This window comes from Gavia stellata, chromosome 1 (genome assembly GCF_030936135.1).
Source record: "Gavia stellata isolate bGavSte3 chromosome 1, bGavSte3.hap2, whole genome shotgun sequence".
Classification (NCBI taxonomy): Eukaryota; Metazoa; Chordata; class Aves; order Gaviiformes; family Gaviidae; genus Gavia; species Gavia stellata.
This window is the reverse complement of record NC_082594.1, coordinates 31,097,514-31,122,108: the sequence shown is the minus strand read 5'-3', so window position 1 is coordinate 31,122,108 and position 24,595 is coordinate 31,097,514. Positions and strand designations below refer to the sequence as shown.

At 37.7% G+C, this 24,595-nt stretch overlaps 1 protein-coding gene across 1 annotated transcript in view; it reads left to right on the top strand.

Annotated features, from left to right (window-relative positions):
* The window catches only part of FNDC3A (fibronectin type III domain containing 3A), a 107,341-nt gene that overhangs the window by 9,844 nt on the left and 72,902 nt on the right, over positions 1 to 24,595 (top strand). The window contains exon 2 of the mRNA XM_059824297.1: positions 13,862 to 13,937. Coding sequence (XP_059680280.1) covers positions 13,862 to 13,937 — 76 coding nt within the window. The remainder of the gene's footprint in view (positions 1 to 13,861; positions 13,938 to 24,595) is intronic.

Here is a 24,595-nt window from a genome sequence, read left to right as displayed (position 1 = left end):
TTTACTCCCTGATTCTGTTTTGGACTGTTGCAAATACAGAGATTGATCAGGGAACATGCCTATTGAAGGGACTAGCCCCTGCAAAGTATTAGCTGAAAGCTTAGCCCTTGCTACCACTCTGCTGTGCGGTAAAAGCTCTGTCCTTCATCCAGTTTTGCTTAGCGTTATAAAGCTGAAGTCCTGTGGACTTCAAACAACAAATCATCATGAAATGAGAATAATCTGGTTGAAGTCTTCCAGTTTTTATTTATAGAGGTTGATGTGTCTGACCACTGGCCAGGACCAGATGCCTCAGAAAGTTCCAAAGTTCAGTGACTGCCCCTAACACTGCTTCCTTCTAATTCCCTGTAAACAAGGATTAGCTTAAAACTTTGAAGCACAAATGTTTGTCTGTTGCATGATCCAGATTCTTTGAAACACTTCTGTAACCCTTATGTTTATACTTTTACTGATTTAAAGATATAACAGTCGGATTATTTAAGTAGCGAATTTTCTGTGCACTATTTGCTAACCACAGACTGGGTCAGTGATAATGAAACAAATTAGGTTTGCTGTAAATAAGACAAATAAAACTTTGCTTAGCCAAGCTGTGAGAACTGAGAATGCAAAAGAGAAGAGACAAAGCAGAAACAAGTAGATCAAAAGTGTAAGTATTTCTCAATAATAAAGAATGAGACAGATACACTTATGGAATATACACTGATTGACACTGTTATACATGGACACTAACAATTCTTGAATGTTTATCAGTGACATTAGATGCAGATTTTAACGTTTATCTTTTACTGGTTCTTAGAAAACTTCTATATTTTTACAAAACAAGGCCCCAAACCATCTTTTTTTTTTCTTCCACCACCAACCCCCTCCACTCCCCCACCCGGTGATCAGCTTTCTGCTGATCATCTTTCACTTGAAGGGGAGGGGGGGAACATGTAAGTACAATAGGAATTTAAAAAACCTTTTCATAAATAAAATCAATTTATCGGCTAGAATAAAAAAAATCAGCAATTTTCAGATCTTTCCAACCTGCCTTTCTACAAAAAGCAGTGAAAGCTTATTGAAATCTATAGTTTTTTGAATGTCAATGCCACTGAACAGTCTAGTTATCTTTCCAACCTCCCTGTTTCCAGTTGCATCTAGGGATATTCTGTCATCTTAGTGCATTCAGTGGTGCTGACAGTATCTTGTAGCAGTGGTTAAAGATGAAATGTTTGCTGATTTTATTATCTGTCAGCTGCCTTTTAGGAAAGTGATGCAGAGTTGCCTGTTTTGTCCTCTGAAAATAGACATAGGCCTTAGGAACATGTCACTGAAAAGATGGCTTCTTTCTCTCGCTTTTTTCAGGATATGCTGCTACTACTTGTCTAAGCTGAAATGGTTTGTATTGTGTTTGTTTTTTCAAAATCCCAAACATGTAAATTGTTACTGCAACGTATTATGTAACATTTACTTGATTCTGTATGGATTTCCTCCCTAATCCTGAAAACAAAGATTTGTTAATGGCCTTTACTACCTAGATCTTTTCTGTTCTTCATTAGGAAAGTGTTAATCTCCATATATGGAGCAGTTAGATCCCTCTAGGTTGTCAGTCAGTATTAGCAGGTGCTAGGGTAGAGAATTGTGTAGTTGTGGGAAAGCTGTAAATTGGAATTTGCTTAAATAAATTTGGGGGAAAATAGAAGATTTTAGAACTTCAGTGTTAAGAGTGTTGCATCGTGTTACTTGGACAAAGATTGTTTTTTATAGGACACTTATAAACGATGATGAGAAGCCTGTTTTCTTCTGTCATTCATACTAAAAAAAGAGAAGATGATTTAAGGCAAAAATGAAAATTCTAACATTACTTTTCCTTATAGATGCCACAGAAATGTTGTGTGCTTAGTCTGTTATGAATTGGTATGGTATTGTGCAGAGCTCAACCTAAAGTTTTCAGAACTCTTTATTGGTTACTAGCCAACATAAATGAGGAGGGAGGAAGTCTTTAGGAAGTCTGAAGAAGATGGAGATAGAAAAATCTTATGAAAGATGACTTTAAGAAAGAATTAGTTGGAAGTAACATTCTTCACAACCATGAAATTCTTAAATTGTTTTAAATTGCCAAAGGCTTAAGAACTCTGTTTTAATTTAGCTTTTATTACTGATGTGTCAGCTGTTCCTATTTAATAATCTTATGCTGTCTGTAATACCTGTTACATAGATCTTTTGCATTTTTTCCATTTAATCTGTTTTCTAAATGTTAGTGGGTTTGATTGTGGGAAAGAGTCATTCATAGCCTCATTAGCTTTGTTATGATATGAACAGCAGATTTTGAATGCACAATCAATGGAAAAACAACTTGTGCCGTGTTTGTAACTGACATCACCTTAGCTGGACCACAGATGTGATTCTATCTGGCAATTCCTGTGCTGCTGATGAATAAAAACACTGAAGTCTTGCAGTGTTCTTTGATCAGTAGTTTTTAGGTACATACAAATGCTGTTGTACTAGTCCTACAAACAGGGAAACTCTGGCATAGGTGAGGTGACAAGCCCACAAATCACAGTAAGTCCGCATTGGAGCCACAACAGAGTTAGCATCTTGAGTCTGTGTCCAGTTTTCCCTGTTCACTGGACCACACTTGGTGGAGCCAACCTAGATATAATGATTTTCCTTGTAACAAAAGACTGTATATACATGGAAAAACAGCTGCTTTGAAAACTAATAAGTAAATGTTTTCAATAATAAAATGATACTGGATTTGAATAACTCAAACTTGACCCTAGAAAGCTTTTAGATGGTAAAGAATTTCACGCTGATCAAACGGTAGGAATATGACTTGAAGTTAAAATAGCGAAAAGTTACTTGTTTGTTATAAGTAGGCTGTAGGTTTGAGTCCTTCCACGTAAGTGTGTATGTGTGTGTACACTTGCTTATTACCTTTGAAGACATTACTGTCCAAGTAATTTTTTAATTGTTTTTATACCTCAGGAAACATATAATCCATAATCTCATGTTGTTGCATTCCAGATACCAAGCTGTTACAAAGCAGTTTCATACATCTTGTCTGTTTATGGGTTAGGACTTAAACCAGAGTGATGCATATGTGGCATTTGAAGTAATTTCTCACAAGAAGGGAGGGATGCATCTTTTGCGCTACGTAGCTGTCTTTCCACAGGTGAGGCCAGTGGGCCCCCGCTGCTGTTGGGATTAAAGACCACAGATGTGAGATTGCCAGAAACTAATATTGAATGTTTCTAGTTCAGCTCTTTAGTGGAGACTAATAGAGGGAAACCATCTTTGTCAGCCATCTGAAATATCTTAATATCTAATAAAAGATATTTCTGGTTATAGTATTATTTAGGGCAGACATGTATGGAAATTGTAAAGCAAAATTGGGAAACACACTTCTTTCTTTTCATACCTTTTAATCTATCTAATAAATGCACAGTATAGAGTAACTCAGTATTTAAGAAAAAGTGCAGTAGAATACAGTTGATTATTTTTTTGCTGTATCTTTTTATTCTCTTATAAAGTAAGGGGTTTTTCCTCCCTCCTTTCTGGCTTATTTGCCAACTGAAGTCATTAGCTGCATCATAGATTCAGGTATAAAGTCAGAAGCTGGTTCATTCTGAGCTAGTATATCCTGTCTGGGAATCAGGAGGCTAAATTAAAAATGCAGTTATAAAATGGCATATATTTAGAAGGTTTGTTCTCTTAAACCTGAACCTTCTGTTGACTGACGTTAGATGATCCAGAAGCAGATGCTGCAGCAGCTATTTGTTGATTTAGTTGCTATGGTGACATGATACATTCGTGTACAGCAGGAAGCTCACTGTACGTTGGCTAATTTGATAGGAAGGAAGGCTTGAGGTAGGTATTGCTGACTATATTGTTAATTGATCCTACCTTTTGCATCCTGCCTCCACATGCTTTGTGGATGCACAGCTATAGAGGAAGGTAGAGGGAGACACTCCGGCACGGCATTTAGGTTAAGGTGCCCTGTTAAAAGAAGGGGGAGGCAGTGCTCAACACATCACCGAAGATTACCTCAGTATTAAGTGAATGGAACAGATTGGAGCAGCTGGAGTGGTGACTGTTGAATCTTCCTTCATCCTTTGTCACTGTGGTAGCACCAGTTGAATGAGAGAAATAAAAGGATGCGAGCAACAGTAAGTCAAAGTGCTAAGGCTTTTGAAATGGTTTACGAGATAAAGCATGTCACTAATTAACATCTTGATTGGAGCTATTAGTGGAGAAAAATGTAATTGTTCTGAATATGTGCCCTAATGACAGAGCATAAATGTGGCTCTGCCTGGAAGTTGTGTTGTATTATAGTCACTCTTTTCCAGAAATACACCCTTTTTTAATCTTGTTGCAGACAGACTGTTAAAGATACAGTATACATCTTACAAAGGGCTGTACCCTCCTCTTGGCTGTACCCTCCTCTTAACAGGTTTAGTTCAGTGTTTTAAAAATTTTTGAAGTCAGAATGACGAAAAGCATTAGCTACAGTGTTTTCCTAAATTTGTAAAATGTTCAGAAATGAATTTACCTTTGTCCTTTTGCTTAAAAATACTTCTCATCAGTACTGCTCAGCTAATTTCAGTTGCAGTATCTTTAGACAAACCACTGCTGTCTTTTTCTTATGTTAATGTATATTACTAGTGCATTTAGAAATATGATTTTGGTAAAGTCTTTTCATTATTCGTGCTTTTGCTGACAATCATTTGCTACTGACTCAGCACCTATAACCATATAATGCTAAATATAGATGTTTTCAGATTAATAAGAAACAAAACCAAAAAAACAACCCCAACCCTGAAGCTCTTGTCTCTTTCTTACTAAAACATCTCAGAAAAGAACATTGTTTCTGCTAGTATAGAAATGGATTGTGATTTGATTCTCTTTAAATTAGTGATTCAGAGGTCTAGGGAAATGTTTTGGAACACTTTCCCCTCTTGGATTCTAGGAAGTTTTTTTGGAGGAAAAAACCAAAACACCCTACAATCCCCAAAACCACACACACATCCCCCAAAACCACTCCAGAATGAGAGAAAAACAGAACTGTGCTTTTCAGTAGTACTGTTTTGCTCCAATTTGTAATCTTTCTTGTTGTACAGGAACAGTCTCTTACTACGTTATTTCATTTAAGTATGCTTTACCCACAGTTGTAATATAACATACTCTTACTTCTTCATATTATGTATGATTTTAGCAATGGATAAAATTAATGTAACATATCCTAGCTTTTTCCCCCCACTTTCTCCTTGCCTTCTTACTTCGCCAGATTTTTCAGTATTTTAATATGTATGCCACACTATGAATTGGCTTTGCTGCTAAAGGATTGTGCTTTTTTTTGGTTATGCTATATTTAGTGGTAGATCTATTAGCATTCTTGTTGCGTATATTCGGAGGCTTTTAACTCGGTTGGAAAATTTGTCCCAGATTTCACTCATTCTGGAAAAATACGTAAATTCACGAAGCGTAACTAACTTCTTTTAGAGGAAGATATCAAGTAACTCATTCAGTTCCTCTCCCCTTCAGTGGGAGGTGGGGGGTGGCGGTGGAGAGGGAAGGATTCCAAATATCCCTTTACACTGAAATTCAATCTGGTTCCTTTTGGTTTTCTTGCCTTTGTGGTGGTAGACAGTGCTAGCCTGTGGAGAGAACAGAGCGTCAGTTCTCACGTGGGCTTATCCCACAACTTCACACATGACACAAAGTATATAATGTATTTTGACTTCTTTAGCACAGTCAGGATTAAAAAAACTAATCTTTTCCTTTTCCCCTTCAGAAGGCTGATAGTCTTTGATACTGAAGGATGTGTTCGAGAGCCAAGATATTTTGGAGAGATAGACAGCTTGATGTCTATAGGTTTTTCTTTAATGCAGATACAAAAATATTTTTCTCGTATCCCAGTAACTCTAAAATGATAGTTTCAATCTTTCAGCTAAGACTTTGCTGGTTAGAAATAAACCCATAGGTATTAGGAAAACTAAATATTTTTAAATGATGTTGTATATTCAGTAGCTAATAACTTTTTCTACAGACAGATAAGCTTTTAAGTATAAAAGCATTTATTTGAGCAGCACAACTTGTTACCTGCTACAAAAGATTTGAAAATGTGACTATGAATACTAAACTTGTAAACAAAATTTTACTGTATCTGAATTGAATCTCTTGATGTTTGTGCTGGCTTAGAAGAGTTAGAAACTATTTCAGTCGGTCCTGTCCTTTTAGAAATACAGGTATTATTGAACGGTGGCTTTAAAATGTATAATACTTAGATCATCCTTATGTGGTAAGGATAAGCTAAATTCTCGTCCATAAACCTTATTCAGATCTGGTCTACCTAATTTGGGGAAATTTTTTGTGGGTCTTCATACCTTTATGGAGCACACCGGAGGAGAAGGTTAGCAACTGTCTTAATTCTGGATTTGTTTTGTTTTGTGCCTGTGGGAAAACCATCTAGTATATGTCTAAACACAAGCATTTTGTTGTTTGGGTGTTTTTTTTTTTACTTCAGACTAAATTTAAACTTCTAGAACCTAAACAATAAATTTAAAATGTTATCTCTGTATATATGATATATTAGCAATAATATTTTGCATGTGTAGTTTTTTCAAATAAAATCTCTTTTGCCTTACAGATCCACTGCATATATGTATTTGATAGAAGGGGCAAAATATTTTTGAGGCACCGTTTTTTGGCTGGCTGTATCATTCACGTCTGTGTGTATGTGGGGAGGGAGCCTTGTTCTTTAGCCTTTGGGTTTTACTCAGAGAGCTGCTTTTGCACATGTGTAATGGTGAGCAAAAGAAGAAAAATGTGTCAAACTTGCTATGAGACATCTTTTATTAAGTTAGGTTTTTAGAGCTCATTGACTTACTTCAGGTTTTACTTATCGGCTTATTTTTCCTCTGTAGGGACAGAAATAGTTTAGACTTCCAATTGTATTTACAGCTTCTGCTGTGGAAAGATGTTGCCTTATAACAGTGAAGTAACATGCTTGTGGATTAGTCCTAAGCTTTTTTGTTTTCCTGCTCTGCCAGTCTTTCACCTCATCTAGGGCCCTTGTCAGGTTGAATCCAGTTTTGGTATTGGTACTTCACAATAATGTCCATAGGTTTTATTTTGGTCTTGCTTACTAGCCACCGGATGGAGAACAGTCATTAATTGTGCAAGTCTATTTATAGTTTATAATTTTTGTGTGTGTGTGACTGAGAGCACTGGGAAAACTTTTCCCTGCATATTGTAATGTAAATACACATTTGTGATGCCACAAGTCTGATGCTGCCTTTCTTTCCCCATCAGCTAGCTGAAATTATCTTGAAACCTGTTAATCTGCTAATACATCACTACTTCTGTTAGTAGGATGGAAGCGGAAGTAAAGATGCTTGTAGAAATGTGGATCTTACTGACAGAATGAGGGGTCATTTGTAATGGTTATTTCAGTGGAGTTAATGGGCTTTTTGGCCTTAATTAGTGTGGAAACGAACATATTCAAAGCAGGATTAGCTAGCTCTGTATTTTAAATTCCATTCTGTCCCTCACTGTGCTCCAGTGAAGAAATAGCTTAACCTGCATATTCGTCTGGCACAAGCAAATTGTTAGGCTGCTTAAGAAAGTATTCTGTATCCATAAAGACAAGGATTAGTAAGATATATAAATCAGCTACGTTTTGTATTGTTGCCATTCTGCCTTTAAAAGACATTGCTGTGACCATATTGGTGGAGCGAAATACCTCTAAGAATCTTATTTGGGCTTCTGCAGCCTCTGCTTCATGCTGATAAAAATTACTTCCGCACCTTTCTGGAGATAAGTGTTAACATTTGGCCTTAAGTTTTCCCTTTTTTGGAGCAATCCTCTGAGTCAAGGTGGCTGCAGCTCTTTCTTGCACAGATCTCCCTTCCACCTTTTGGTTTTTGTATTGTTAGTCCTATAATTTTTTTTCTCCTGACTCCAGCTATTTCTATCAAATTAATTTCTTCAGCATTAGAAATAAGCTAAAGACTTGAAAAAATATCCAACTCCTTTCCTGGTTCAGGCTGCAAAAACATCCTGTAGTTTCTCTTGCAGATAGTGAAGAGCTTAACTGCACAGAAATAAGAAACATTGAGCACTCTCCTCTTTGAACATTCGTACTGCCTTTGATTCTTTGGATGCAAAATTAGAATACATTTTCATCCTACTCACACTGATGTAGTAAAGCTAAATCATATACGAGATCTTCAAATGAATTTATTGCTAAATTACCATTACATCTGTTGATAGTAGTATGTCCAAGACAGTGTTGCCTATCTCTGTAGGACGTGATCATACTACTTGAGCTACAATAAAATTATATTTTAATTTGGAATTCTATCTTTTCCTCCAGAAAGAGTGTTTGTGTGCAGACTGCCTGTTAGAGTGGTCTCCAGAATAGTTTCCAGTATTGTCTGGGAGAAGACTGCTCATTGGCATCCCCCCACGTTGTGCTCAGGACTACTAAAACATTGTTGTTCATCCCAGGTGATGTTCCCGAGTAGTGCTTACTTTGCTAATACTGATGTGGTTTTAGGTACCCCTGTCATGGTCAAGGGGATGAAGCAGTTCTCCTAGGAGAGATTAGAAACACTAGTACTCCTCAGTTTGCAGAGACTGGGGACAAGGAGGAGGAAATTGCTAAGGCTTAAAAAATAATGAAGGAGGTGGATGAAACTTACTCAGAACTGTTGTGCAGCAAATCCCATAGCACAGGATCTAGGGGCATTTAACTATTAGGAGATTGTTTTAGAATGGCTAAAAGGTGAACTTCAGGAACTTGCTGCCATAGGAGGTTGTGGAGACGATTCAAAGTGTAAGCGAACTCAAAGAGTTTAGGCAAACTCACTGGCAATGACAGAGATGGACTGCAGAAAGTGGCTTGGCTCACTGGGTCTCTCTAAATAGCACCTCCGATTGATACATTAGACACAAAGTACTGGGCTAGACCCAGACCATAACCACATTTCTTATGTTCTTACTTGGCTGGAGCAGCTGCCTGAGTTTAAACAGCAATTTCAGGAAAAACCTATTGAGCTTTCTAATATGTGGCATGATTCAGTTTTGTTAGGAAGTTGGTCTTTGCCAATCCGGGCTACAAATCTTGAACTGACAGTGGATGGGCAACAAAATAAATGTTTTAGAATCAGGAAAAAAGTCAAGTATTCCATGCGAAGAAGGGGGTTTAATGAATACTATTCCTTTTTGCAATGGCTTTCTATGTTTTTAGGATGGATTTTGCTTTTAATATTGTGCTAAGAAGAAACCTCTATAATCCATACCTATTTAATTAAACTACTCCAAAGCTTAGTATGTTGTTCATTTGATCTCAATTTATCTTCTAAAATATCTTACGTAGAATAAATTAAGTACCATTGAAAAGTATGAAATTTCACTGTCAAAACTCTGACAGTCTTTGGCAACTGTGTTTCAGGTATTTCAAACTTTTGTTGTATGGGCTGGTAATTTTGTTTTATTTATGCAAGAACTGTTTTTAGGATAATTGTATAGCTGCAGTCTTGTATTGTCAACTGTGTGCTATTCTCTGGAAAGAGATTCCGTACTGTTTTTCATCAGGAACTGTGTTGAGGTCATGTGGATCATCATTAAATAACTGTTTAAAGGAAACGATTTATAGTCCCAGTGGAAACTACACAAAACTAGTTGTTGACCTAATACTCCCATTTCTTAATAGCAATGCTGTAACGTATTTTGAACTTGAGACAAAAATATGTTGAGTCAAAGTTGTGTTAGCATTGATAAATTACACTTTTAAATTTTATTAGGTTTTGTTATAGTTGGTCATGCTTTAGAAGTGCTTGTAGGATTCTAGAGCTTGTATCAAGGCCTCAGTGTCTTAAGTTCACATTATTTTGTTAAGCTTGTGAAGTCCTTAATTAGCGTTTTGTTGATTTAGAAAGATAAATGGCATTTGAAAAGTGGCTGTGTTAAATGTGCCTCCCACTGAGACTGACGCATCACAAATGAGGTTTTTCAGATTATCATAATTACCTTGGAGGAGCAGGCAATGGAAATCTGGATAGAGTAATGCATGTTAGATTGAGGCATGGGAAGAGGGGCCGAACCACCAGATTTTTCCAAAGCTTTTCACTTAGTTCCAGCCAAGATGAATGTTTTGCCCAGAAGAAGAAGGAGGTTGAGGTCTAGAATATTCAGTGTGAAAGATGAGGGCCTTGGTTTTCATGAGTACTGATGTCAGGGTTCATGAAGTAGCATGTTGGACAATGAGATGTGCAAGCCTGCACAAAGCCACCTAGAATGAGATGAGAGAGCTACAAATACTAAGCAACCTGTAGATTTTGTTTGCCTAACATGTGATGCTGTGAAAGATCCATGTTACTTTTTCCTTTAGAGAAATTTTCTTGCATCTTTGATTATGTGCAGCAGATTTTTATTAGATAAGAGGGAATCCCTGTGAGTAAGTGTCTGTCTCTGGTAATATCTCTTTTGACCAGAAAGGTATCAGTCTCTCTCTGTGTGTGCATAGCTTTAACTTTTCTTATTTCAAATTGCATCTATTGAAGTGGTAAGTGTCAAAAATGTTCTTCTCAAAGCTGTGATTACTCCATGCAGTTCAGCAGTGATAAGGCTGGTCCAGCAACGAATGCTGGTCACGTTGACACATGTTACCCCAACACAAAGACTTTTGAAGCCAGCAGTTCTTGAAACTTCTGAAATTACTTCAGCCCTGATTCAGACTCTTTTGGCATGGTTGGCAACAAATACAGCCTATCTTGGAACAGTTGTAAGATACAAATGTGAATGCACAACATAAAAGCAAGGCTGAAAGTGGGAGCCAGTAAAATAAATACACAAGTCAGGCATCAAGTAGACTAATAATCCGTTGACAGAAAGGCTCTATTTCCTCTTCCTGGGAACTGGGTATCTAATTAAACAGCATTAAGTCAGCGAGTCTCCCCACCCTTTTGAGTGGAAGTCAGTTGTCCTCCGAGATGTGAAAATCTGATAACGTCCTGAGTGTCAGAGTGGTGCTGGACTCCATCAGGAGACCTGTTGCCTCATGGCACAGCCACTGCTGAACAGTGCCCCCTCTCACTGTGTTACACCATGGTTGGCATGCTGAGCCTTTACCTTCTCAGACTAGCTGTGAAGTGAACAACAAAGATTCTCACACAGGAGAAACTGCTACAAAAGAAAATCAGGAGGCATAGGGCCCGTTTGCTGCAGTTGGGCCAGTATGTGTATTCTCATGCTCAGATCCACTCTGCTAGCTGGAGCCTCCAGTTCGGATGTCCTGCAGCAGAGGTCTGGAGGAGGAAAACCAGCAAGTTTCCAAGGCAACATTATTGCCCAGGTTACCAACCTCAGGCACTGACATAGAAAAAATGGGAACAATGCAGGAATACCAGTCATCCTGCATTCCCTGTTACTTTAAAAGTAGAGATCAAGGGAATTATACCAGCCATTGCCCTAAAGCTTGAGGGCTTTGCAGCCTTTCTACTTCTCGTAGTTTATACAGTGGGGATGAACAATATTGAGCTGAAAATTGTGCAGATTGACATGGCAGCTGCAGCCAGAATGACTCCTCCCAGGAGTTAGGGCATACTAAATCAGCCAAAAGACTTAGGCAAATATGGTTATCCAGCCCACACAGAAGAGATGGAAAGACGTTCTCACATACTCCTGCAAAGCTTTTAGGTACTTTTATTCCAGTCTAAATTTCAACCTAAAACTTTCAATTGTAGCAGAGAGGAGAAAGTAAATCAGTAAAATACATCTTGGGGACAAAAAGTTATGCCTGCTTGGGGAGTCTGAAAAAGAAATTGTAAGAACTCATCCACTCGTATTTCTTTCCTACGTCACATTCTGAAGGTGATAGCCAAGTGTTAAAATGCTATCTTCAAACACTTAAACTATGCAATACAATATTTTCTGAAGACCTGTAAGTCTTATTTGAAGTTCATGTCTAAAATCCTCTTGTTTCTAAGTTTAGGTTATATTATGAATGCTACTTCTTACTGAATTTTATATTCAGACACACTTTAGAAGATCTGGAAAATTTATTAGCATGATATAATGTAAATAGTGATATAATTAATTGCTTTTTCTGAAAGAGCCTAAAGCTTCTGGAGACATCTTTCTCCAGTAACAGTACTGTACCACATGAAACAACTCAAAGTAGTATTTTTAAAGTGCATGCTCAAAACTGAGCTAAATCAGTATTGAATCCCATGGCCCAAGTTTGAAAATGTGAATATCCATCAAATCTTATCAAAGTTGCAGCTGTGTTAGGGTAGAACTTGCCATCTTTTCATTAATTTGTAAAGTTGCTCTACCAGAGAGGGAGGAATTTGTATGATTTCTGCCTTTTCGTAACCCTTTCCTTTCTCTCTGGTATTCCTAAAATGAGTAACATTCAAGTTTCCCATTTTCTCTTTTTTGTAAACAAGACCAATTTTATTTTCTTTTAACAATTTAACAGAGTAAATTTTTGGCCATAATACTGAAGAGTTGTGTGTATAAAGATCTGTGTCTCTCTGATCCACACCAGGAGGAGGACATACACTGTATTTAGACATGTGCAAGTGAGACTGGAGAAAGATGTGTGCAGAAGGGAAATTAGGAAATGCACCTGCTCTTATGGTTTTTTCCTTTGTTCATAATTTTAGCTCAGTTCTTCAGTTACAAACTTTTTCTTTCACAGAAAGGCAGGTTTCAAATGAGAATACAGAAGTCTAAAATGGTGACAGGCTTCTGCTGTGGTACATGTCAGACTTCCTCTGTTTATTTTGCCTGATAAGTGTGCTTTGCTATCAATTCTGCATTGCTTGGGTTTACAAAATTAGGATAAACAGCTTTCCATAAGTGTGTCCAGAGAAGGGCGACGAAGCTGGTGAGGGGTCTGGAGCACAAATCTTATGAGGAGCGGCTGAGGGAACTGGGGTTGTTCAGCCTGGAGAAGAGGAGGCTGAGGGGAGACCTTATCGCTCTCTACAATTACCGGAAAGGGGGTTGCAGAGAGGTGGGTGTTGGTCTCTTCTCCCAAGTGACTAGTGACAGGACAAGAGGAAGTGGCCTCAAGTTGTGCCAGGGGAGGTTTAGGCTGGATATTAGGAAAAAATTCTTTACTGAGAGAATGGTGATACACTGGAATAAGCTGTCCAGGGAAGTGGTGGAGTCACCCTCCCTGGAAGTGTTCAAGGAACGTGTGGACGTGGCATTGCGGGACATGGTTTAGTGGGCATAGTGGTGTTGGTTGATGGTTGGACTTGGTGATCTTACAGGTCTTTTCCAACCTTAGTGATTCTGTGATACTGTTTCATGCTGTGCCTCTGGTGCACTTACTTTGTCATGACTTCTAATAATGTTTTATCATTAATTAATGTACAAACATACTTGGATCACATAAAGAAGGAAATGGTACAATATTTCCTGTATGTTAAAAACTGTTTGCCAAGTGGTTATGATGAAAATTCAGACACTGGGAATTCTAGACTTCCTTCTGAAACTTTATGTAGTGGTTTGATTAATGTTGAAGGTAATGTAATTTGTTGAAATAATTTAAGCTGTACAAATAGCTTTTTAATTATACTAAGCAGTCAAGAAAATAAAATTTGTACAGGTACTGTTTTACTCAGTTGTTCTCTCCTTTGTTCTTTGAAAAATGTTTATTTAAAAATATCTGTACTTGTTCTGCTCTTATCTTTTTTTCTCTGTGGGATGAAGGCAGCAAGCAGTGTGAAGTGAAAAATAATGTATTTACTAACCAGAAAAAACAAAAAAGAGTTCTTTTTTCCATTAAAACTTTTTTTTTTTCACGTACCAGATTTCTATAACATTCCTGTGTAATGGTTGTAAACACTCTTTTATTTTTAAGGTTATTCTTGTGCAAGTTAATCCAGGGGAAGCATTTACAATAAGAAGAGAAGATGGACAGTTTCAGTGCATTACAGGTAAAGCTGATAAATTTATTTTAACATTTCCTGAGTCTGCATCAGGATAATTAAAAGGCAATTTGTGGTGTTGAAAATAAAAGACTGACAGAAATTATTTTAAATACAAGAGCAGTTTAAAGACCTAAAAGATTAGGTGCTAAGGATCATTGGATTTAGATTTTGCTACCATAAAGTACTTTTTCTTATATTAGATAAAATTAAATTTTGGGGGCAGGGGAAGGGGGGAACATTTTTGGTTTGCAAAGCAAACAGGGAAGTGCTGGTGTAGTAACTTTTGACTAACCTCATTTATTACACAGACCTCAAATTAAAAGCGACAGTTGTTAATTTGGTTTGAGTTTACTTTTTTTATACTTTGCTATCATGTGGCATTTTTTGCCCATCCCAACACTAGCTGTCTGTTATCCCACTACTAGTTTTTCGTTATCTCTAGGGGCCAAATTGCGTCCTTTCTGAGTTCTAGCAAGTGCAGCTTGAAAATACAAATGCTTCATCTAGGCATAGCATCCCCATATGCAATGGTCAGTTTGGACGTTGTTTTCTATTCTGAATAGCTACCAGTTAAGCCTATCTACGGCAGCAAGAAATGAGCAGTCAAGATATTGCTGATGTTCATAACACAGTAAAGTGGTATTCAGAGAGAGTGTCCACAGATTCAGCTATGGGGTCTCTTTTTTTTCCTTGTTATCTGCTGGGCCAATGAATCCTACCTTTTTTTTTTTTTTTTTGGATGTTGGCCCAGCTTCAACACATACTGTTCTGGGAAGTTGAAGCAAGTATTTTCCAGCTCCTTTCCCCGCTCCTCCCCCCCCCCCCCCCCCCCCCCCCCCGCCCACAGTCTGAGAAGAGATGAAAAGTCTGGTTTCCAGTGTCATAGGCAGGTCCTTTGGCTACAAAATAACTGATTGAAAGGAGACCTTCATTTGTAATCAAGTTTCTATCAACAATTGTTAAAGTTTACATGTCCATTAGCACCATTTTTCAAAACTTTGTGCTGGTTGCATAGTATTGTTGCTTTCTTTGAGCCACAAATGGATCAGTGTTGCAGCTCACATTTCTGTAGGGCTTATTTGAAACATAGGTGTGTAGTAACTACTGGGCAGTATCTGAGGGGAACGTAGTGAATTTTGTCTTGCAATTTAAGTTAAAGAACAGATAAGATGATGCTCCTATTGCACGAAAGGAGGAGAGTGGCATGCATTGCATTTTTGGTTTTAATTTTGATTTATCAGATGGGCATGGTGGGGGGGGGAATGAATTGATGCTTTCCTTGCATGATAATCTTGAAAGCAGGAAGTGTGTGTGATGAACTGGAAAAATATTGAGATCATGTCTTTATAGATATGGTTCTGTCCTTTCATGGTACAGCTTTAATCCTTGCCTGGTCCCTCTTGCTTTCTGAGTAGGCAGCTCACTATTGTGATTTGATTCGGCTGCTGATTTCTTCATGCTTTAAATATGAAAGTGAGCGTGAGCAGTTATTAGACAATTGTTCCTAAGTGTAAGCTCAGGTATGGTCTTTACAACTTTCCTGAGAAGTGGCACTGGCAATCTAGGAACCTACATCCCAAATCAGTTCCACAGCTTTTGCAAACCTCCTGTCATATAGACATTCTCCTTGCCCTTCCCCCTTCCAGGAGATGAAAATACAGCTTATAGTTGGTAGTAAAACAGAGGACATAGAAGTTTTTCCTATCTGTGCATTCACTAATCTTAGAACAGAATCTGAGTTGCACGTGATCTTATGAATGTTGCTTTTCTGGTCTATTCTTGCCACTCCTGAGACAGTTCTGTGTTTTATGAGTGCTATGCTGATGGATCTTTCTACCTTTTGGTTTGTTGGGTCTGTCTGGCTTAAGGAAGAAATTCCCTTAGTCATTGATGCTGTAACTTTTTCATTCTACGTATTGCAGCTAACAAGGAATGTCTGCTTTCCTGATTTCTGTGTAGAGATTTGTATAAAGTGAAGGATTTCAGATGGTGTACACTATAGAAAGAAATTTGGTATTGGTGGTCCTTTTTGCTCTGCCACAACTTCTCACACATAGTTTGCCCTTGACTTGGCTACAAAATGGATGACGAGTCTGCAAAATGGGTTACGGCCACAGGAGACTATTGCATTGACTCTAAAGAAAGCAAGCTCACATCAGTTCCCTGTTCTTTTCTTCACTGTATGCCCTCAGTGATTAGGTCAAATCAAAGTTAAAGATGCGGAAATACATAATGAGTATGGTTCAAGGAAACCTTATAAACGTGCAGAGATGCTTATTTTTAAAAAGGCATGAAGAAAGCAAAGATAGCTGAAATTTAGTAGAGATGCAATCAGTGGGAAGTTAATTTAGTCATTATAATGCTTCTTAATACTTTTTTCCAATCTCGGTTTTTCATGTAAATATTTACCCATCTTTACACTATTTTCTGACTGTATTGACTTAAAAATCTCTGCGAAGAATGGATGTTCAGCTTTTTCTGTGAAGTAATATGTAAAAAGAGGTAGTATTACATACGTTAAAAATGTGTATCCGTATGCCATTTTGCAAAACCACAGCACGTATTGCGCACAGAAAAATCGTAATTATGTACAACAAATATATTGCATATTACAATTAATATGTTTTTGTGTTGTATCACACTCGGAATCCACCTGGAGGAAAAGCATTAGTACAAGCAAAGAATTTATTCATGAAACGCACTAAGCGTTCTCTTGTCCCTTTCAAAATGAGGCTTGTAAAGCTTACATGTATAATTCACAACACTTACTTATTTGTGATGGGATGGTAAGTGACCACCAAACAAATATCTCTTCGTTTCTGATGTTTGCTTTCTAGAATGAACTGATTCTGAGAACTTAATTTACTTCATATTTTGTGGGATGTTCAATATTCTACAAATAACGACTTCAGTTCAATGTTGAACATAGTACAGGTTTTTTTAAGGAACAGAAAATTTTCAAGTACTATTTTTCTAAGCCTGTATTCTAATTTATACTTAGCAAAATGGTGGCTAACAAATATATTGTCTCTTTGGAGTAAAGCCTTACTAAAAGATATCCAAGGAAAAAGATAAATAATTTGACATTTCAAAGTATAGTAAGAATTTGGAATGTTACACATTGACCAAAGATGAAAACAATAAAATTTTAAATTCAGGTTCTTGCAATGCAATTTGCATGGGCATACGTTTAAATTGAAATTATGTAGGTATAATACTAAAATGAAAGAATGGAAGTTGAGAGGGAGCGAGCTACTTCTGGATGAATGCCCAATAGAAGTGGAGATATGCAGATACAGTAGTCTGGGTGATTTGGTAACTGGCTGTTTCTTGGGTAATTCTAGATCTCTCTTGTGCTTTATTGCTGGTCAAGTCACCTTGAGAGTACGATGTCTGCTGAAGTCAATGTGAATTGTTTATAAATCTAACCGTAATGTTAATTGTATTTTCTTATATCATATCCCTGTCTGTTGGAAATATTGAGATGCCCCATCAGTCTTTGTGCTGCTCTTGTCATAGTTATTTTATTGGTAAAGAGGACTATCCTTACTTTGGATATTTTATACATAGGGTAAAACTTCTCAACCTGAAAACAACGAGAGTCAGTGTCTTTCCAGGAGAAAGGAGAGGTGTGAATAAAGTGACTATTTTAGAGCTGTCCTTGAATCAATGAAGTAATGAAAACTTAAAGCACCAATTAATAGAGAAGCATAGTGTGCTTTTTCTATGAGCTAAGCTTCTGAAGAAAATGCTGGATTTATACTCAGGTCTCTGTACTGACTTACCATCTGTTTGCTGGTATAACCCTCATAGATGATCTGTAAAGCTTCAACTGTTCTGGAATTATGATAAGTGAGAATTGGCTTCTTAATGCAGGCCTCTTCCATGGCAGTTAAGATTGAGTGAAAAGGCTCTTAAGATTATTTCCTGGTTTGAAATCTCTTAAGGTTGGCAAAAGAGCAGTGGTGATTAAGGGGCCTTTCCTACTTGGTGAATCCCATTCCTTTATTTTGGCAGAGTTTTGATGACTTAAAATAATCCGTGTATTTTATTCTTGGTGTCTTATATTTCTATATTTCTCTAGAATAAGAAGCATGGTTGCTTTATATTTCTGTATTTAGCAATCTTGGATCTTAGTTTTCTAAGATTTTAATCTTTTCTATTATACATATTTTGACTTAGAAGTGCTCATTTGAAGCTGTATTTGTGTGCCAATGGCCATTTTTCTGATTTCATAAAATATTTTCTTTGGCTGCCTACTGGTTTGTCTGATAGCGATGACTTCTGCCCCATGTTGACGCAACTTCAATTTAAACCATTTGTCAGTCTCTTACTTTCCAAAGACACTGTGCTTTTCTTGCTAGATAATAGGAAGATATCTGTCTGTGTATCCATGGGTTAGACAAAAATGTTTATTTTCAGAAGAGCTCTTTTAAATCTATGAAACTCTTCTCACACATACTCAGACTTCTGTGCAAACTTTCCTTAAGCCAAAATTCTCTTCTGTTAAAGTGAAATAATCAGCTACATTACAGTGATTCAGAAAACCAGGTTTGAAAAGTATGAATGGGCTCTCTTTGTAGAAGTGAATTACTGCAGATCACTCATTCATGAATTCTTCCTATTGCAGAATAAATGAATGAAGATGACTCATCTTGAGCACATTTTATAACAGTCCCAAGTTAACAGCTAAGGGCTATTAAATGTTACTTGACATAATAAGAGAGACCATGTTCTATATGTCTCTGCAAAGGAAAATTGCCATTTTCATAATAAAATAAGAAAATTTATGTAAATTAGAATGAGTCATAAATACTTCATGCTTTGAAATGAAATGAAGTATCAGTATTAAGGTTAGTCTCTGGGATAAAAGTTAAGCAATCTTAACCTCATTTTTTTCTCTTTAAAATAAGGAATAAAATACTTCTGAAAAGTGTTTTCAAGGAAGTTGAGAGGAAAAGAAGATCTTGTCAATTCTGAGACTACAGTAGTGAAACGCAAACTTTAGTTAATTCTAAGATTAACTTCAGCTTTCTAACACCAAATCTGCTCATTACTCAGAATATTGTGTGAAAAACTGTTTTAGAATCGTAGAATGGTTTGGGTTGGAAGGGACCTTTAAATGTCATATAGTCCAACCCTCCCTGCAGTAAGCAGGGACATCTTCAACTAGATCAGGTTGCTCAGAGCCCCGTCCAACCTGACCTTGAATACTTCCAGTGATGGGGCATCTACCACCTCTCTGGGCAACCTGTTCCAGTGTTTCACCACCCTCGTCATAAAAAAATTTCTTTCTTGCATCCAATCTAAACCTACCCTCTTTCAGTTTAAAACCATTGCCCCTTCTCCTGTCACTACAGGCCCTGGTAGAAAGTCTCTCTCTGCCTTTCTTATAAGCCCCCTTTATATATTGAAAGGCTGCAATAAGGTCCCCCGGAGCCTTCTCTTCTCCAGGTTGAACAATGCCAACTCTCAGCCTTTCTTCGTAGGAGAGGTGTTCCATCCCTTTGATCATTTTTGTGGCCCTCCTCTGGACACACTCCAACAGGTCCATGTCTGTCTTGTATTGGGGACCCCAGAGCTGGATGCAGTAATCTAGGTGGGATCTCACCAGAGTTCAGCAGAGAAGCAGAATCACTTCCTTCAACCTGCTGGCCATGCTTCTTTTGATGCAGCTGGGATACAGTTGGCTTTCTGGGCTGCGAGTGCACATTGCCAGCTCATGCCTAGTTTTTCACCCACCAGTATCCCCCAGACCTCTGCAGGGCTTCTCTCAATCTATTATCTGCTGTTTTCTGCTGCCAGGTCTCATGTGGTTGTGGTTGTTTTCAGTTATTTAGAGCAACCAAACTGAACATTTTAAAATCCAAATGTAACTGTTCTTTAAGTACATTTGAACCAAAAAGAACCCTAGATTTATTTTGTTCTCAGTATCAACTGGTGCTTTGGTGTTGAGTTTTATTTAAAACTAATTTATTAATATTGGAGGTGGTTAAAGACCGGTCAAATTCTGTACAAGTTGCCGCAAACCCCTCAGAAGGGACTTCTAGTTGCTAATGGTCATTGGAAGATGCTTCTTTCACAAGCAGACCACAGCTTATTATCAGATACTAAACCCACCACGTTAAGTGGAGGAAGTGTGTGCTGTCATTCTGTGGTGATTTTAGAATGTCCTAGGATACGTGGCACTGCAGTAGTGATCCCATATATTGGTTTTAAGGGTCACGTCACCTCTAGAAATACCGTATCTTGTTTGTTAAATTACTCTGTATCCACCTTAGCACTGGGCAGAGTTTAGGAATAAAATAATATTTATTTAAATGCATAGGTCTGTAGTAATGGAACAACTAGCGAAACCAATAAAACATAGTTAACAAGAATTCTGTTCTTGAGCATCTCTAGGCTTCTAGGTAGCTTAAGAGCCTGGATAATGAACCCATACAAGTAAACCCAGATGTGTATTACAAAGTTTTTAGGGCTCTAGTTTTCCTGCTCCCATTAAGAACTGGAGCCATCCAGGGAAACTGCTCTGGGTGATCTTTTCTTTCCATAACCCAAGAACAAAATAATTCTTCATATTTGTTTCCATTTACCTATTTCTCATTTCTAAATGCTGAAGTGTTACACGATGACATGTGTAAGTTTATTTGCTTTCCTTTTCATCTTTAAAGATGCTCTACAGCTTTTCTCCACTGTAGCCTTCTGAAGACACAGATGTAAGGTTTTATACATCATTTAAAAACTAAAAAACCAAAACCAACCGCACCCTAAATGATAAATCATTTCAGTTGTCTTATCCATTCCTTCTGTGTGAGTGCTGTAGAAGACTAAACATGATATGCAAAGCTGAAACTCGATATGGATGCTTCGATTAACATCCTCTTCTACACATAATTTTAGGATCTATGTCGGAAGTAGAGGGCCTTCATAAAAGGTATTGAGACAAGTCAACTGAAAGTATGAGGTCACGGCAAGCTATAGTGACTTAAAGCCACTTAACGGAACGTGTGGACATGGCATTGCGGGACATGGTTTAGTGGGCATGGTGGTGTTGGGTTGATAGTTGGACTTGATGATCTTACAGGTCTTTTCCAACCTTAGTGATTCTGTGATTCTGTTTCTATGAACTCTTAGTTGAGGATGTCCATGTAGAGATTCAGAGCTGAGTCCAGGAGTAGCTTAACTTTAAAGCATCTCTGTTTGGAAATTACCTTCAATATACACATCTTAGAAATTGTTTTATAGATGTTTGTATTTCCAGATACCTAGAGTCAAACTAAAAATAAGAACATTGATATTTATTAGTTATGCAGGAGTATGACTGCAGAGGAGTCTTGATTCTCTTCTGTGTTGCAACAAGATGATGAGGAGGGAAAGTGGCCATGAAGCGTGGTTGTAGCAGCTTGATTTGGTACTATCTCATTCCAGAATAATTCTAAGTAGTAGCTGCTTTTTTTATAGCTTAGTGTGATAAACAGAGTGTTGCAAATTTTGTCAGACTTACCCATCAGACTTACCCTTCTGCCTTTTACAGGTAGGTTAGCATAAAAGTTGGATGGAGATATGGCAAATACCCTTCTGATAAGGTAAAGAAATAATGATGGATTTAAGCCCTCGCTGTAGCGCATGTAGAATGCTCATGTATTGTCTTTGACACATAGGAGGAATCTAGTCTATAATTCAAGTACTACTGGCAGGTAAAACTTGCCTGTAAGCCCTGCTGCTGCTGCTTTTCTAGTACTACTGCTAGTACTGTGCTGAGTTAAAGCTAGCTTGGGTACATCTACTTGATTCTATAGTCCCTTTCGCAACATGGCAGAGGCAGTCTTCACTCTTTTCAGAACCATCTCTCGCATTTGTTTTACTAACTGAACAAAACTTGCAAAGTAGTTCAAAACATGGTCATTCCCCTGACCAGAATAAAACGTAGCAGTCCAGAAGTCTCTTGTTTAGATCTGGATCTTTCTGCTCTGAGAGTGGCCATGAAAATTAGCCTTGTAATGGAGCTCCCTCAGCCTTCTCTGGGAACTGCCTGACCTTCTCCTCTGTTAAGTCTGATAACTGACCAGGTCTTGGTGGTCCCAGTCTCCTCCAGCCCTTAAAGAGGCAGTCAGGGATGCTACAAGAAGCTGTTGCTGGAAAAGCTTACTTGATCATGCTACTTTTCTGCCAGAGCAGCTCACATTACTGTTGTGCCCATTTTGTTAGGATTATAAATACTAGATTTCTAAAACATGCTGTTCCCAGAATAAACTGGACTTGGCAAAAGTTTTATTAAAAAGCAAACTAGACCTGTTTTATCACCTTCTGGAGCAGCAAATTAAAAAGCAGGTTAAAAGGGAAATGCATTAATTCAGATCTCTTTCACAATGTTGGTTGTAGAGTGTTTTAGGGAAAACTTAATTTTTCTATCACTGATTTCTGTTTAATGTGTTAAATAGATCTAATCTCTTTATATGGACAAAACAGACATGTCTATAATGTTTATGTCTTGGTTATTTTCTTATTCTTCTATTAGAAATTTTTCTAACTTTTATTCTATCTTGACTTACTTCACACACTTAGAGATGTAAATGAGTTCATAATTTACTATATTCATTATAAGGTGTTCAGTCAGGTTCTCCTTTTCATGTCTCATTTTCCTGTATATTCTGACCAGTTATTCTTCCCTTACATCTTCTCTAATCTCTTCCTTTGTTCCCTCTCTTCACTACACTGCAAGCTCCACACTGCAAACCCAGCCTAACTATAGGAAGGTTCTGGAGACATTGGTTTGAAATATCAGTGCTTCAGCTGCATACTGAAGACATCTAATTTTAGGTGTCTAAATGTGTGTTTCTAAATGTGGCCTTGGATCTAATCTCCCATTATAACTAGTGAAGCTTTAGTCACTAGCTATAGTGTAGTCACTGCTTTTCAGCTGACATCAGTTTGCACTGAATAGCTCTCCAGGCTCCACTGTCTGTACTGACTAGATCTCCACTTGCTATAATGGGAGTTTAAAGTCCTAACTTGCATGCAGACACATAATTTTAGATGCCTAAATGAGATGTCTCCATTCTGGAGCTAAAGCCTGGCTATTATAAGCTGAAATAAGTAAGGCTACATCCTGAAAACATCTCATTTGAGTGTGTTGTTTCACAGTTGTACCCACAGTGAATATCTTTGTCCTCAAGCATTTGAACTCTTTGAACTCATCAATTTCCATGAGCAACTAACATATTACATTTTACAAGGATGGTACCAGTACTTGGAGGTGCATGTTGGGAACGGAGTCACAGCCCTAAGTTGCAGCTGGAGAATGCCCCTACAACTTGCTTTCCATGGCTGTAGGCAGTCGTGTCTAGCCCACAAAGCTGTGAAGTATTAACTGAAACCACTGAGATTCAGGTGCTACTGTGGGCTGTCTGGGTCTGGAATCAGTTGGATCAGTTTTGTATGAAGCATGTTAAACTTGACAGGTCTGCGTCTCACAATATTATGATAGTCCCCTGGCATTACAGTCAGTTCATCTGTTTTCTTCCCTGACTATGCTGTTGATGGGAAAGAAATAGCCCTGTACTACTTGCTTTATTGGGGAAAAAGAGAGGAAAAATTATGCAGGATCTTTTCTTGGTTACTAATGTAAGTAGAAAGTTTGTCTAATGTAAGTAGTTAGCAGTTTGAACTAAATCAAAGATCAGCAGAGTCTGAAAAAGATTTTACTTAGTATTTTCACTTTATATCCTAACATTTAGAATAACTTATGCTGATAGCATTTTCTGTATCTTAATTGGATGCAGTCTGGTTGATTGAAATAATAAAGTTTCATGAAGATTGCTAACTTACTAAGTAGAGAAAGAAGTGTCTCAATTTCATTATCTGATTAATTCTTTAAAAACAAATTATGCTTTTATTTTATAGAAACTCAAACTTTATGTTTTTAAGTTGGCTTTGCACTGGGTTTCATAAAAATGGAAAGGCTAGAACTTTGTGCATCAAGGACTTCTTTTGTTAAAACCTCTTTCACCACGTGTACAGTATGAATACAGGCTGGTGTGTCATCTGTTGGAAAATGTTACAGATTGGTAGATGAATCGCCAGGTAATTTCTTTATAGTTCCACCCTGTGAGATTCAGGTTGTATTGCTACATCCTTGAAGTATAGCTGTAGCTGTGAAAGTAATTAGGCTTCTATCAAAGAATTACTGTTAATGAAGACACAGTTTTGAATTAATTGCTTTATTCTTGTTCTATTTGTACTCCAAAAAGTAGTCATGGCTGCCTTATCTTGTGGACCACTGTCAGGCATGTGGTGGTTGTGAAGGGTGGCAGACAGACTGATAAGGAAACCTAAGCCTTCATGGCTGTGGAGCAGCTCTCCTGGCCACTATTTTTCCAGAGTTCCTCAAGACAGAGCAAGCTCCCCACACACGCCCAGGCTGCCACAGCCACGCTAGCAGCTTACAGGGCCTGACATTGCTCTGCCTCCATGCTTTCTCTTTCAATGCTAAAAGTTGGTAGCAACAGAAGGAGACCAGGAGGTTAGTCTCTCTTTCCTTCATTTTCACCTGTGCAAGGCTACTGTGTTGTCTGCATGGGTCCAGGTAAACTTTTCTTGCCAGAATGTAATATCTAACTGAATGTTGCAACTTTGAATCCAGAGATTTTTTTATTCTATTCTTA